Source organism: Rhinolophus sinicus, chromosome 4 (genome assembly GCF_057876585.1).
Source record: "Rhinolophus sinicus isolate RSI-liver-muscle chromosome 4, RSI-T2T, whole genome shotgun sequence".
NCBI classification, from domain to species: domain Eukaryota; kingdom Metazoa; phylum Chordata; class Mammalia; order Chiroptera; family Rhinolophidae; genus Rhinolophus; species Rhinolophus sinicus.
In genome coordinates, this window is record NC_142504.1 from 14,046,843 (window position 1) to 14,061,610 (window position 14,768).

General features: G+C 37.3%; 2 protein-coding genes across 9 annotated transcripts in view; one reads left to right on the forward strand and one right to left on the reverse strand.

Annotated features, from left to right (window-relative positions):
• JAZF1 (JAZF zinc finger 1) overlaps positions 1-4,624 on the forward strand; it is a 307,874-nt gene extending 303,250 nt beyond the window's left edge. Inside the window, exon 5 of the mRNA XM_074340922.2 lies at positions 2,245-4,624. Coding sequence (XP_074197023.1) covers positions 2,245-2,421 — 177 coding nt within the window. The 3' untranslated portion in view covers positions 2,422-4,624. The remainder of the gene's footprint in view (positions 1-2,244) is intronic.
• Positions 4,614-14,768, reverse strand: part of TAX1BP1 (Tax1 binding protein 1) — a 71,599-nt gene continuing 61,444 nt past the window's right edge. For all 8 annotated transcript variants that reach the window (XM_074340915.2, XM_074340916.2, XM_074340918.2 and 5 more), the window contains 2 exons: positions 7,546-7,622; positions 4,614-6,934 (listed from right to left, as the gene is read on the reverse strand). In XM_074340915.2, the coding sequence (XP_074197016.2) occupies positions 6,733-6,934; positions 7,546-7,622 (279 nt within the window). In that variant the 3' untranslated portion in view covers positions 4,614-6,732. The remainder of the gene's footprint in view (positions 6,935-7,545; positions 7,623-14,768) is intronic.

The following is a 14,768-nucleotide window of genomic DNA, read 5'->3' on the forward strand; positions in this document are numbered from 1 at the left end:
TCTGCAGTCTCACAGCCAGACACACAACACAATGTCCACATTCAAGCTGGGAACAGAACACAGAACCTGCTGGAAGCTGGGCTTGTCCTGCTCCTGGTGAACTCTGGATCTGGTTTCGTGTTGGCCTGGCTTCCTGTTGCTTTCAGTTTCTGGTTTTATACCTTTCCCTCACCTAATTAGTTACAAAAACTCAGGCCTAGATGGAGACTAAGTCCTGATATGGTTGGAGTTTCTATGCCTTTCTGCTTCTTGGGCAGTTTAGGTTTTGTTTCCCCCATTTTCTGACAAGGTGTGAGTAGTGCTGGGGCTCAGGGGTAGTTGGATTTTTAATGATCCATCTTGCAACAAGTCCCCTGTGAGAACGAGGACATGAAATGTTTTGGTAACTCTTCATCCACAGAAAGGGACCCTACTAGGTGCTCAGTGAATGCGCTGAGCTAATAAACCGGGATATGAAGCATGCAGATGCAAATTTCTGGCATTTGTGAACCAGACTTCCTAACATATTGTTACTATTACTTGGAAACTTGACAGCCTTTCTCTAATGGTCATAAAACTATTATTAACTCTCTTTCAAGTAGCTTAAAACAATTATCTTTCATGGTTGTGTGGGTTGCCTGGCTCCAGCTAGGCAGTTCTCGCCGGGGTCTCTCGTGGTTGCAGCAAGATGCCAGGGGGGGGCTGCTGCATATACAAGTTGGCTGCTTTCCATGCCTGGGCCTCTGGGGGGATGGCTGGAATAGCTGGGGGCTGGCAGGGCTTGTCTACCCAGCTGACTGTATTAATGGGTCTGATTCTGCCACTATCACTGCCTTCTTCATATCCCATTGCAGCAAGTTTATTCCCCTAGACTAGTGAGGGGTTTCCGGACTGACGCCGGCAGGACGAGGGCGGAACGTGCACGGGGACCTTGATTCAACTCCCTGGATTCCACACCTGGCCAGCGGGTCGCTGTTTGGCGCCGGCACCCCAGGTTCCACAAAGATCAGCAGGCCTCCCTACCCTCAGGTGTTTAAAGTCTGTGTGTGCGCTATGACTCTGAGAGAGGAATGTAAACAGAACCACTGAACACACTGTTGAATGGCAACTCCCAATTTCTTCTAGAACCGTGAAGCACGTGCTAACAAATTCGTATCACTCACAAATATCACTGTGCTAGACGCCCACGATACAGCGGCAGAAAGCCCACCCCTATTCTCTGAGCTCACAAAGGGCATCTTAAGAAAGAGTAGAAGACAGCTGTGTTCACCTCCTTTAGGTGGGGCACAGGACTGGGCCCGCTGGCACCAGATCCAGGTGATACTTCAGGAAACAGACCACCCCCCCACCCCCCCATGAGGTGTGCTCAGCAACTTCATGGCTCAAGCTTGTTCCCTTTCCCTTACTCCCTAATCTGGCAATAGCTGACTTGGAAATTTTCCAGGACCTATGCTCTAGTATCGCCTCTGCCATTTATTCTTTCTTACACCTCACTAATTGGGATGAGCAATAGTAATTGTTTGTTAAAATCTACAGAGTGATTCTAGGCATGGAGTCTTACACAGACTATACCAATTAAAAGAACTCCAGAACGCATTTTGATCTTTTACGTATCATTTAAGATTTGTACACCAATATGAAGTTTGGAATTCTCATGTTGCTGAGACTTCCACAATCTGAAGATTTTTAAAGTGTCCTGTGGGGTTGGAATGTAGTCCATAAATAAAAGCAGGGCCTAGGCTGCTCTTAGGTACTTACCTGTGGGCAGGTCTTGTCTCTGGGAGCTGACTTAATGCCGAGTAGGAAGCCGACACAAATTCTAGGCAAGGCAGGGATTACTATCAGTTCTTGTTGGTTTATACACATCTTGCACTCTTTTGCTCTAACCTGTGTTTTCTTTAGAAAGATGGGTGGGGGGCGCATCCTGAGGATTTTTTTTAAAAATATATATATAACTGCCCATCTTTAGCATTCTTTACAGTGGAAAAAGAACTCAGAGGAAGCAAAGATCCAGGCAGAGGACTGTGCTTCTACAGTCTGTGAGTCTTAAAACATATTTTACATAAAATGTGATGTCAGTCCTTTCGTTTTCAGATTGAGGCATATTTGGAATTGCCTTGTTAGCTGCGAGCATGACCCCGTCTGCACAGCTTGCTCTGTAAACAGCTGCCATCCAGGAGCTGACTGCCGTGCAGATGCGGTTTTCCCCAGCCTGACAGACAGTATGACTCCATCTAATATGTGGTCTTCTTCTCTTGTCCACAGAACGTGAATGGCATAAAGTACCACGCTAAGAATGGTCACAGAACACAGATCCGTGTGCGCAAGCCATTCAAATGTCGTTGTGGTAAGAGTTACAAGACAGCTCAGGGCCTGCGGCACCACACAATCAATTTCCATCCCCCGGTGTCAGCTGAGATTATCAGGAAGATGCAGCAATAACATGCTGGTCATAACTGTGCCAAGAAATCCTCACCAGCAGTTGCTGATTTTGAAAACAGCCACCTTTTTTCAGGGGAAGCATTCAGCAACCCTTTAAGGAATTAAATGCATGCTTTAAATTTTTTCTGTAATTTTGGAATGATGTATCTTTGTAGAGTTAATGATTTTGTACATTTGCACATGTAATCATCATACCCATTTTCATTACTTTGATAATAAGGTGCTAAAAAAAAAGCTCTAGGTTCTTCAGCACATTTCCCCCAAAACAAAATATGACTGAGGGCATGTTGCATATTATTTAGTTGTATTGCAGTGATAGCAACTGGGGGAGGAGGGGCTGGCACTGAGGTTTTCTTTTCCCCAAGATTGTAATGTGATTGAAGTTGTTTTTCAACACATCAACTCACTACGTTCAAAACCAAAATAATACCTTCATTATCAAACTGGTTACCATGCCTTACATAATGGAGTTAGTATTTGTGAGTAGAAAGACTTTAGGTAATGGAAATATAAATTAAGAATGTTTAACATAATATGCTAAAATATTTTCATATTTAAATAACATACATAAATGGTGTGCTTTCTGTGTTTTGTATTATCTTGCAAGTCCTTTTGCCCTTTAAAAAGCTGAAAATCTTGCCATCTGACTTACCAATTATTTTAGTGTTATCAATGGCATTTTTGTACAAAATAGTCTCTTCAGTTCAATCTTCAACAAGCATCCCCTTGAGTGCCTGCTGAGTACAAGGGGATCGATTTATGCCTATTAATATTTGCAGACCAAGATAACAGTTTAGTGAACTAGTTATCCTTGAAACCTGTTAGGAAACTCTTTGAAATACGTACAAATTTTTGTGTGAAATTTAGTTCTATCTTCATCTTTAGGTGAAGTTTTAAAGCACTTTGTAGTTCTCTATTGCCAACAGATTTAATGTTTTATGTGTTGCCAATTCTTACAACCACTGCCCTAACAAACCTGTGGGTTGCAAATAAGAATTAAAATTCCACACAGTTCAAAGAAACATTTTTGTTAAAGCCCCTATTGCCTCTTCTTCATGCTCATTGTGTTTTTAGTGTGTTTTTTTTAAAAGGCCCTTTTCCTATCACATTGTAGATGTCTGTATTCCCATTGTAAATGTCTGTTTAGCTTTATAAAACAATTTGCTGAAATATGAAATTGAGCCTTATTGACAATTAAGTGCTTTCTTGCAGCAGGTGGTCAAAGGAGAAATGACTAATATGTGACCCCTTAGAATAACCTACGTCTGGACCATTCCTGAAGTCTTTCTCACCAACAATACCATCATGCCTTGAGTGTTCTTTTCTCCCAAGTGCTATTCCTTAAACGTGAGTGTTTACCAGTTGCCTAATTATGCAATAAAAATTGCTCTGAGATTGCCAACTGCTCACAAAATTGGTGAAAAGCAAACTCACACTGCTTATAACTTTCTTCCCATGTCCCCATTTGATGAGTCTTACAGCTGGAAAGCAGGTGTCCCTCCTTGCTTTTTTCAGACACTTTGAAAGGATGACAATTCTGTTAGCCAGATGGGTAAGCTTCTATCTTCTTCAGTTGTGAACCCCTTATAATGAGGGGGTTTTAAGTATTTATAAAGACACTGCCCTCTGAAAATTTCCTCAGCTCTCTGAAGCGTGGTCTTGGTCCTGAATATACAGTGTTACGGTGTGTGTTTAAAAGGGTGATCCAGACATGAGCAGCCGTCCGGTGCCTAAGGCGGCCCTACTTGGCTATTTCGTATCTACCTATAATTGACCAAGATATTTTCAGGCCAGCAATTATTTAGCTTCGCTCCTTCTAGTGCAAGAAACTGCAGGCTGGATCAGTAGTTCAACAGCTAAACAGTCATAAAATATCATTGTGCATGTTAACATTTCTTTCAACTATAAAACAAATTCCGATTTCTATTTGCTCATTCATTGTGACAGTATTACTAAACCGGTAAGGATGGGAATATTTTGTTATACCGTGTATAGTGAATGTATTGTACTGTGTCTGTGAAAACTGTGCTTTAAATTATATTTTCATATGTTTTGTTGGGGACAGAGCACATTAAGTTTGAAAGCGACAGAGGTTTTAGAACTGAAGGCAACTTAATGAATCAAAATTCCTGTCAAGAAAAGCTGCTTATAAATGTAAATTAAATCACATTTAAAATAAACTGTCTCTGACCCAAAATAAAAATGGCTCTTTATTGTCATTAGTATCCATTATGAAAAGCCAGTATCAAGTTTACCACAGGAACTAATATATCCACTCAGTGCCTTGGTCTACCTGGGGCTGCCCCCCGCATTTTTTACAGAATTCAGCTCACACATGAAAACTGTATTTAATTTTTTGCTTAGATTAGAATGCATTGCTTTTTAATCCTTAATAGTTTTTGCCTAACAACAAACAGGGCATCAAAATATGGGAGGCCAAAAAGTGATAGAAATGTGAAGAGAAATGAATCCACTACTTTTCTTGGAGCTGTCAGCACCCTCTTAGCAGTCACGGACAGATCCAGCAGTTAGAGGATCACTAAGGACTTAGTGAACTCAAGGGCATCATCAATTAATTAACCTGCATCCAACAACAGCGGAAGACACAATGTTTGAACTCACACAGAGCATCCACTTCCTGAGAATATAAATCATACAAAGCATGATCTCAGACCACAGTGGGATTAAACCTATTTTTGAAATCATTACAAAAATCATTACATTTTTGAAAAACACCAAAATACTTAAGATTAAAGAAAAATAATTAATTATAAGTGTGGGGCCAAAAACTATTTAGACTAGTAAGATGAACAATCAATCATCTCACCAGTAGTAGTAGACTATATTGTTCGAAGGTTTTAAAGTAAGCACGGTCTGGAATCATTAATGTAACAAAAATGCTCCTATCACTCAACATGTTTTACTCGAATACATTCTGCTTAGCAGGAAAGTAAAACATGGCATCTTCAATACTGCTGCCCCAGGTATGCCACGTCCTAACATCTGGCATTTGACGACAGCCTGACACTGTTTTTCCCTTGACTCAAAAACCTTTTTAAAGGATTCCAACAATATACAAGTTGTGTCCCAGAAAGAAATACAGGCAACATGATGTGTAATGCAGTTCACATACAGCACCCAAAATGCCACCATGCTGAGTATAAGCTTAACATCTTAAACAGCTCGTTTGCTTATTAGGACAAGCAAGTATTTTTATAACTACAAAAGCAGCAGAACCAAAAAGTCAGAACTTTATATTCTTAACATTCATGTTATAAAACAAAGGAATACAATACAGTTCAAAAACTTAAAGACACAAATGGGGGAAAAAGATGTTCAAGATGCTCGAGTTAAGGAAAAACTATTGCAAATAAATTTGACAATGAAATTACCTCCAAAAATGTGTGTCCTCTTTAATGTTAATGAGAATACTATACACAGCAGAGACATAACTTAAAATACATTGCTTTGATTTGGGTTTATGTATTACATTTTTAGTCACCTACTAAGAATTTTATTTCAGTTATATTCTCATCAGGAAAATGTGAAAAAGATTTATTTTCTGTGATTTTATGCCACAAACACCATTATTTAGATCATTTAATATGAAACGATTGTACTCATATATCTTGTTCCGTTTTTCTACTAGAAATACAACTTTAAGATGGCTTAAATATAGTAATTCAGGTTATTCTAAAATTTTTTAGTAATCAATTAGCAAAATATGACTTCCATTAATTCCCAAAGCAAACATTTCAAATGTGAAAAGGGTATTTGCTCTACTGCAAGCATGTGATCTCATTCTACATACACCTCCATTTCTAAAGAGGGTTAAAAACCATCATCTCATGGGCTAAATTATGCAAGTTTCTGTATTCAAAGAATTACTTTGCAAGACTATTATGATAAATTTTTTTATTACATAATATTTAGTAGTCATGCTCAATCAACAAGGTCAACAGAAACTTGTGGATAGTCTAAATAGCACATTATACATACATGTTTGCAGTGCAGAATATGAAAGTAATCCTTGTTTGCTTTAGTCATATAGTTTTGCAAACTAGGGAATAAATAAAGATACAAACAGACAAGAACTTCTTTTCTTAAGCAGGTAAGATTGAAAGAGGTTAAAATTATATTTATTGGTAAGCCAAAGGCTGACCCTGACCCTAGTAACACCCAACTCAAAGTAGCTCTTGGTCAGAAAAGTGCAGTCGCGGGCACAGGAAAGTGATTACCTGTGGCCTCCTCAGTGGTCTGATGATTTTGTTCAACTCCTCAACTGTGTTATTAACCCATAGAAAAAGGTAACTACTCAAAATTTAAAACATTCTGGTCAAAATGGGTGTGCACATGCCTTTCAAAGCCCTGCTGGTCGTAGTCAGGCGGGAACTGCTCGCTGCACACTGGGCACACCTTCCAGTGACTTTCAACGTGCTCTTCAAACTTGCTCTGATCATAGTTGGGAGGGAACATTAATTCACAGAGGGGGCACTTCTTGTGAACATCAAAGCTTGAAGAAATAGGAAAATGAAACAATTACGTATTTCTAATAAACTAACAACAGATTTATTCAAGATGTGACAAGGTTACACTTAATCTAGTTAAACTGATTCACACTAAACTTACCTTGAAAGCCTTCAGTTACTCAAGAAACCTTTTTCTGCTTCTAAATGCTTGCTATTGACAATTGTATAAACCATTTACAAAAGTTTCTAAACTGAGTTTTACAATTAGACTGGCAAAGAAAAATCTTTTCTTCATGAAAATCCCCAAAATACAATCACATTATGTGAAATGAGGCTTTGTGACAAGAAGTCTTCCCTTTTTAACAGAAAATGGCTTCTGAAAACCTACAAAAATTCATACAACTTCTAATTTCCCAAGTGCTCATTTGATTTCACAACCGAGTGTTTGTCGCACTGCGAGCAAAGGGGACCATGCAGTAGTCACTGGAGAGCAGGTTAAGCCAAAGCACTGCTGGGCCCCACGCCAAGAGTTTCAGATCAGAAGGTACGAGGTAGGGCCCTGATCATACACATTTCTAACAAGTTTCCAAGGAACAAACTTTGAGAATCACTGGTCTGTCTAATCCAAATTCTACACAAGAAAGAGAAAAATTACCTGGAATCAAAGCAAAAGCCTGCTCCGTGTACACGCTTACTTGCAGGATCTGGAGCAGTGGACACATTCTCATCTTCCTGGCAAAAAATAATTTTGCAACTTTTGAGAAAAGTGAAACCAAACACAAGTTCCTTAATCAAGTACAGTATAAAGAAAGATTACACTTTTAAAATGTTTACTTCTATTATTTAATTATATCATCACAAAGAAAATATTTTACATAGTATTTCGCTATGGATTTTGCCTTCTTGAAATAAAAAGCAGCATGTGTGAATGAAGTAGCAATCAGTAGACTTTTCCGAACCGACATGCAGGTAACTTTATTCCATAGAAATTTTAATACTACATTATCTTCCCTATTATTCTGATGTAATTACTATTAATTTGCAAGACAATCTTTGACAACATATGATTCATAAATAAATGAAAACTGGTTGATATATGAGTTTGCATGTATATGGACTCAGGCACGCGCGCACACAGTAAAATGCAACTGGAAAACCATGTCAAAACAAAGCAATGCACCAAACTACAGGCCTCAAAGCCCTGTTGTGAAAGAATAAAATTCAAAACTAAGTTATTTAAGATTGTCAATGAAGACGCCGAAAAATGTGTAAATCCGAGTGAATCTGAAAGAAAACACTGGTGTGAGTTTCCATGCCTACATCCTGTGGTCACTTTTTAGAGAACTGTACATGGTGCATCAACAGCCAGAGACTCACTTTACGTCAAAGCAGCCACATCACAGCCAGTGCCCATCTTGTCTTCCCCTGAGCAGCTCTGTTAGCTGCTCTCCTTCCCGTCATGAACTAACAGCACATAACCAGGCAGAACAGGCACTAATGAAAGTCCTTATTTTGTTGGGGGGTCATGCTTATCCCAGAGCTGCTGTTAAGAGGGCTAAGGAGTCAAGCCTGTCCCAAGTGCATGTGATAGGAAATTCAATGTGAACCAACAAAAGACAAATTGACTTATGGGGGGGGGGGGTGTACTTGACTATTTTCTGATGGTTACCCCCCTCCTGAATGGTCTAAGGGGTGAGAGGCTTTTTTTCTGCTGTTCATCAAAGGATGAACTTTTGTTTGCATTTATGATTCCCTTAGGATATAACTGGGCAAAGGAAAACAGGACAGATAATGAGGAATTGGGGAAAATAAGACCGGTACTTTATATACTTCAAAAATTAAGTCTTCAAGTACCTAAAATCCAGAGCTTTGAAATCTGTAGGTATAAAGAGGGAGAATGACATAGTCGAATATGCCAAACTTAACATGCAGGACAGTAACAGTATCTGCTTAAACAACTACATATCAGAAACAAAATTTTCTCGTTTTTCTTTGAAGTAAAAAAAATTTGAAATTTTGAAATGCTGTTTAATAATGGGAAAAGATAAAAAGGTCTTGATATTCTACTTTTCAAAATTCTTGGTGATATTTATAATAAAATGTAACTTTCTAGGGGCCAAAAATCTTACAACCTCCTGTCCCTGTTTTAATAACAGCTAATAGCTTACACCAATTTACTGCTTCCATGAATCAGCTAACCGAGTTTGCCGCTAGCTAAGTCAGACTAACCTATCAAACATGTGAACCCTGCTCGTAAAATATCGGAGGGAAGAGAGTAATTTATACTTAGTCCTAAGTCATATAATTTGGTAATGATGACCCTATTATTCTGCCATCTATTACCTAATAAAACACACACAGGGACTCAAGAGTAGAATTCTAGATATTATGAAACATAACATGTTCCTGTGAAATAAGAAATCACCCACTCAGAGAATATTTCAAAACCAGAAAGTATGTGGTCAGTTCTATGAACAGCCAATTCATATAATAAAGTCTGTTGTGATCTTAATATGCAAAATGGCTTGTCAATTATCACTCACAAATACTACATTTATTCTATTTTACTCACCAATTAGTTTCCAAAACCATATGAGATTAAATACAAGTAATTAGGTGGGAAGTGAAGCTATTATGGCAGGCCCACTGCCAGCAACAAAAAATGGCTACTGGTAAAAAGAGAAAAGCAGAGAACTCAGAACATCCAAGAGTATTTCAGCATTGGATCACACAGCTTTACATCTTAAAAGAACATGACTCCATCTTTAATGTTAATTTTTAAATTTATAAACTTGAGCCATCATGGTTAGGCATTCTTTAAGAAGGCAGAGAATCATGCATTCCACTTTAGAAAGATTTCTACCCAAAATTACTAAAATCAAGTTTTATAACTGAAAGTTGTGAACCCAAAGGAATTCTGAATAGCAAGTTTTATAGTATTAGTACCTAGTATTTTAACTAAACTGTTAAAATAATCTTGTCAGAAAATTTTACTGGGACTACCACACTGAAATCTATTCCAAATAATTAAATCTTACTTAATTTTTAACAGCATTTTAATCTGTATCAAAACTTAAACCACCTTACATTGTTCATCTACCTTTAGACCCATCAGCACAATACTATTTCTATTACAAACTGGTTTTCAAGCAAAGGAAATAAGCTATGGTAAACTACTCTATTTGAAATTCAAAAACTTTTCATTAGATGTCCAACTCAAAATCTAGTCTATAAAAAAAAATTGCTGTTTTCTTAAGTATATAACCAGCCTGAATATTTGAAATAGAATTAAAATAGGTTAATGTCTTAGACAGTAAAATAGGGTTAATCATACTGAATTCGAAATGCAATGATTGTAAAAATACAATTCCCATATATGGTATATGTAGCAATTCCAATTCTGTCTGTCTATCCAAAAGAACTGAAAGCAGGAACCGGAATGGATCTATTTGTACACCTATGATAACAGCATTACACCCAAAAGGTGGAAACCCAAATGACTATCGATGGAAAAATGGATAAACACAATGTACATACATAAAATGGAGTATTATTTAGCCTTGACGAGGAAATTCCGACACCTGTTAAAACATGGCTGAATCTTGAGGACACTATGCTAAGTGAAACAAGCCAGTCACAAAATGACAAATACTATGATTCCTCTTAAATGAAGGCCCTAGAGTAGTCAAATTCATAGAGACAAAGTAGAACAGGGAAAGGGAATGGGGAGTAGTTCTTTAATGGGTATGGAGTTTTTGTTTTGCAAAATGAAGAGAGGCCTGTTACGTGACAATGAACGTTACTTAACGCTATAGAACTATACACTTAAAAACAATTAAGATGGGAAATTTTATGTTATGTGTACTCTACCACAACAACAAAAATGCAATCATGATCAAACCAGCAACACAGACTCAGGAGCTAATGTCTGAGCCCTGCCATCTGAATCATTAGGCTCCAGACAATGAGACTATATATCATCAGCATTTCCCAAACTGTGCTGTGAAGAACCTTTGCTAGCAATTATTAATTGAAACACTTAGCTGTCATTCAGGAGTTAGCAATGAATGTCAAGGAAGAAAGGTCTACCACTTAACGAATAAAACTTTTACTAAGTTGATAACAATTACTTTAGCTCAAAAGCATTCTTTAGGTAACTAATGTGTATTTGCCAAGGCCAAAACAAAGTCAACACATAAGAGAAAATAGAGTACCGATGACTCTGGGTAACTATATAAAACTCGAGAACTAACTTGGTAATATTAGTCAACATTCTGCTTTTTCTGAGATGTTGCTCTTTAAGCTCTGCCAAACATCCTTTTCTGGTAATATATCATGTCAATGAAGGAATATCATTGAACTATATGTAACTTAAAGGTATTAGAAAGCAGAAATATTCTGCAAGATCTCTTTTTACTTTTCAAATATTACTTTTGCTCATATTCAAAAATTAACTCAAAGTGGACCAAAGACCTAAATGTAAGAGCTAGAACTATAAAAGCCTTAGAAGAAAATAAGGGACAAATCTTCCTAAACCTTGGATCAGGCAATGGTTTCTGAGATATGACAACAGAAATACAAGCGAAAAAAAGAATAAATTTGACTTCATCAAAATGAAAAGCTTTTCTGTTGCAAAAAATATCACCAAACAAGTGAGAAGACAGCCCACAATGGGAGAAAGTATTTACAAGTCATATACCGTGCTCACCCCTTTTCTGCAGTTTCAGTTATACACAGTCAACCGGTCTGAAAATATTAAATGAAACATTCCAGAAATAAACCATTCGTAAGTTTTAAATTGCATGCCATTCTGCATAGCGGGATGCAATCTCATCCCACCCCACCCCCACCAGAGTCCTCCCTTTGTCCAGTGTATCCAGGCTGTATACACTACCTGCCCAGTAGTCACTTAGTAGCAGTCTTGATTATTAGATTGACTGTGCTTATATTCAGGTAAGCCTTACTTAATGCCACATTCACATAACTTTTATTACAGTATATTGTTACAACTGTTCTATTTATTAGTTATCTTACTGTGCCTTATTAACTAAACTTTATCACTGGTATGTGTATAGGAAAAATCATGGAATATATAGTGCTCAAGACTATCCAAATGTTCAGGCATCCACTGGGGGTCTTGGGTGGACTACTGTATCTGATAGGGGACAAATAATCCAATTTTAAAACGGCCAAATGATTTGAACAGACATTTTTCCAAAGATAATATACAAACGGCCAATTAGCTCATTAAAGATGCTCAATACCATTAGCCATCAGAGAAAGGCAAATCGAAACCACAATGACATAGCACTTCACACCCACTAGGAGGGCTATAGTCAAAACAACAGGCAAGTGTGGGCAAGGAAGTAGCTAGACTGGAACCCTCACACACTGCTGGTAGGTAGTTAAGTAAAATTATGCATCCACTGTGGAAAGTAGGCAGTTCAAAAGGTTAAACAGAGTTACCATATGACCCGGCAATTTAACTCCTAGTTATATTATCCATAAGAACTGTAAAAGGTATTCAAACAAAAACTTGTACACAAGTTCACGCAGCTGTACTATTCACAATAACCGAAAGATAGAAAACAACCCAATGTCAACCAACAGATGACTGGATAAACAAAATGTGGTATATTCATATAATATTCTTCAATATTCAAAAGGAATGAAGAACTCTTTGTGCTAAACATCTATATGGGCTAAAACATGGATGACTCTTGAAAGCATCATGTGCTAAATGAAAGAAGCCAGTCACAAAAGACCATGTATTACATGATTTCATTCATGAATGTCCAGAATAAGCAAATACATAGAAACAGAAAGTATTACTAAAAGTTCCCTGGGGCTGGGGGAATAAAGGAGGGGAAAGTGGCTGCTAAAGGGTACAGGGGTTTCTTTCTGTGGTAAGGAAAATGTTCTAAAATTGATAGTTGTACAACTCTGTGAATATACTGAAAAACCAATGAATTGTATACTTTAAATGGTGACTTGTAGGGTATGTGAACTGAATCTCAATAAGGCTGTTACCAAAATTTACTTTTCTAAGATGACCTGAACATAAGTCATTTATTAGGCACAGAACAGAAATAATTAAATGCATTTCTCTAACTAAAATCATTAAATCATAAATATTTAAACAGTCCCTGTTGTATGAAAGGCATTATACTATATGGTATAGAAAAGGCAAAATTCAGCATTAAGGAATACCAACCAGAGATACAGTTATCAGCTGGAAATACGTATTTTAAAACAGAACAATACAGAATTTATTCCTGTAATCCTTTTGATGAAGTCCAATTTGTCCATGTTTTCCCTTTGTTGCATGTGCTTTTGCTGTCATATCTAACAATCTATTGCCTAATCCAATGTCACAAAGACTTAACCCTATGCTTTCTTTTGAATTTTATGCTTTAGCTCTTACTAAGATTCAACTTGAGTTAAATTTTGTAGATGGAATAAGGTAGGGGTCCAATTTCTTTCTTTTGCATACATATGTCCAACTGTCCCAACACTAGTTGTTCACAAGACTATTCTTCCCCATTGAGATGTGTTGGCATTCTTGATAAAAATAAATGGACTACAAGTGTATATACTATTTTTGTAAACAGAAAACATATTAGTTATATTCAAAATAAAATTTTCAAATGAAACATAAAAGTTTACAAAGGAAAGCCCATTAGATTATCATCAGATTTTTCAGCAGAAACATAAAAAAATGTCAAAATTTAAGAATGGCAAAAACTCAACGCACCATGAATGAAGCAGGCCTTGATTCTTTCAAGTAGTGATTCTCAACAATTTTGGGGTCACAGACCCTTTGAGAATCACAGCTCCTTCTGAGAATAATAGCTAAAAACTCATCAGAAAAATAAAATGTATATCAACAAAAAAGCCGTCTTCAGTTTGGGGATTCATAGCGAACAATTCATGTAGAAAGCTGCAAACAAACTACCCACTAATAGAATGTGTGAGCCTTAGTTTTTCAGAGATAGAAAGGAAAGAAGGAGTAAAGCTAGTCCTGGTGGAAGGGAAACACTGAACAAGGCATAGAAACAACTGGAAAGTAGAACATGTGTTAGAGAGAAAGTAATCCAGCCGTGAATGATGGGCTCAGGAAGTTTAGACCAGTGTACCTCAAGCTTTATTCAGCACGTGATTGCTTAAGTATTTTGTTAAATGCAGTGCGATTCTCAGTGGAGGCGTAGATTCTGCATTTCTAACAAGCTCCCAGGAGATACCGGTATGTTGGTCCACAAGCCATATTTTTGAGTAGCAAGGGTTTTTAGACCCATGGTTCCAAAAACCGTGCAGGAGGCTAAAGTAACCACAGCAAATTCACAGGGGTATTATGTGATATTTTTTATTTTCTAGGTTAACTATGCAGGAACACCCCACCTTTTGTGAGATAACCCATGAACTAGTTCAAGATAGCTCACAGTTTCAACATAAGATAGCACTACCTTCCTTTTGATGGCATTTCTGAGAAGCTGGGTTTTTAGCAGTCCTTGCTGAGATATAAAGCACATGCTTTGTAAAAATCAATGTGAGACAGGAAATGAAGGTGGCTTGTCCAATCTGATCCCAGGGTTTGAGAAGGTGAATAATGGTCAACAATACTCATCCCATTAGTAACTATGGTTATTTAAGAATGAAATAAATATATGAATTTTTCTTTCGACGCATGTGCATTAGTTTTTCCAAATGCTAACTACATTTGTTAGTTAATTGCAAGTATTTCTTTTGGCCTATGGGGTGCTATAAAAAAAATTTACTGAAATGTGAAAGGCACTATGAACTGAGAAAGTTTGGGAACCTCTGCTTTAGCCCATTTGATAAGTACATAGGCAGTTCAAAACCACAGCTTCTATAGCCAAA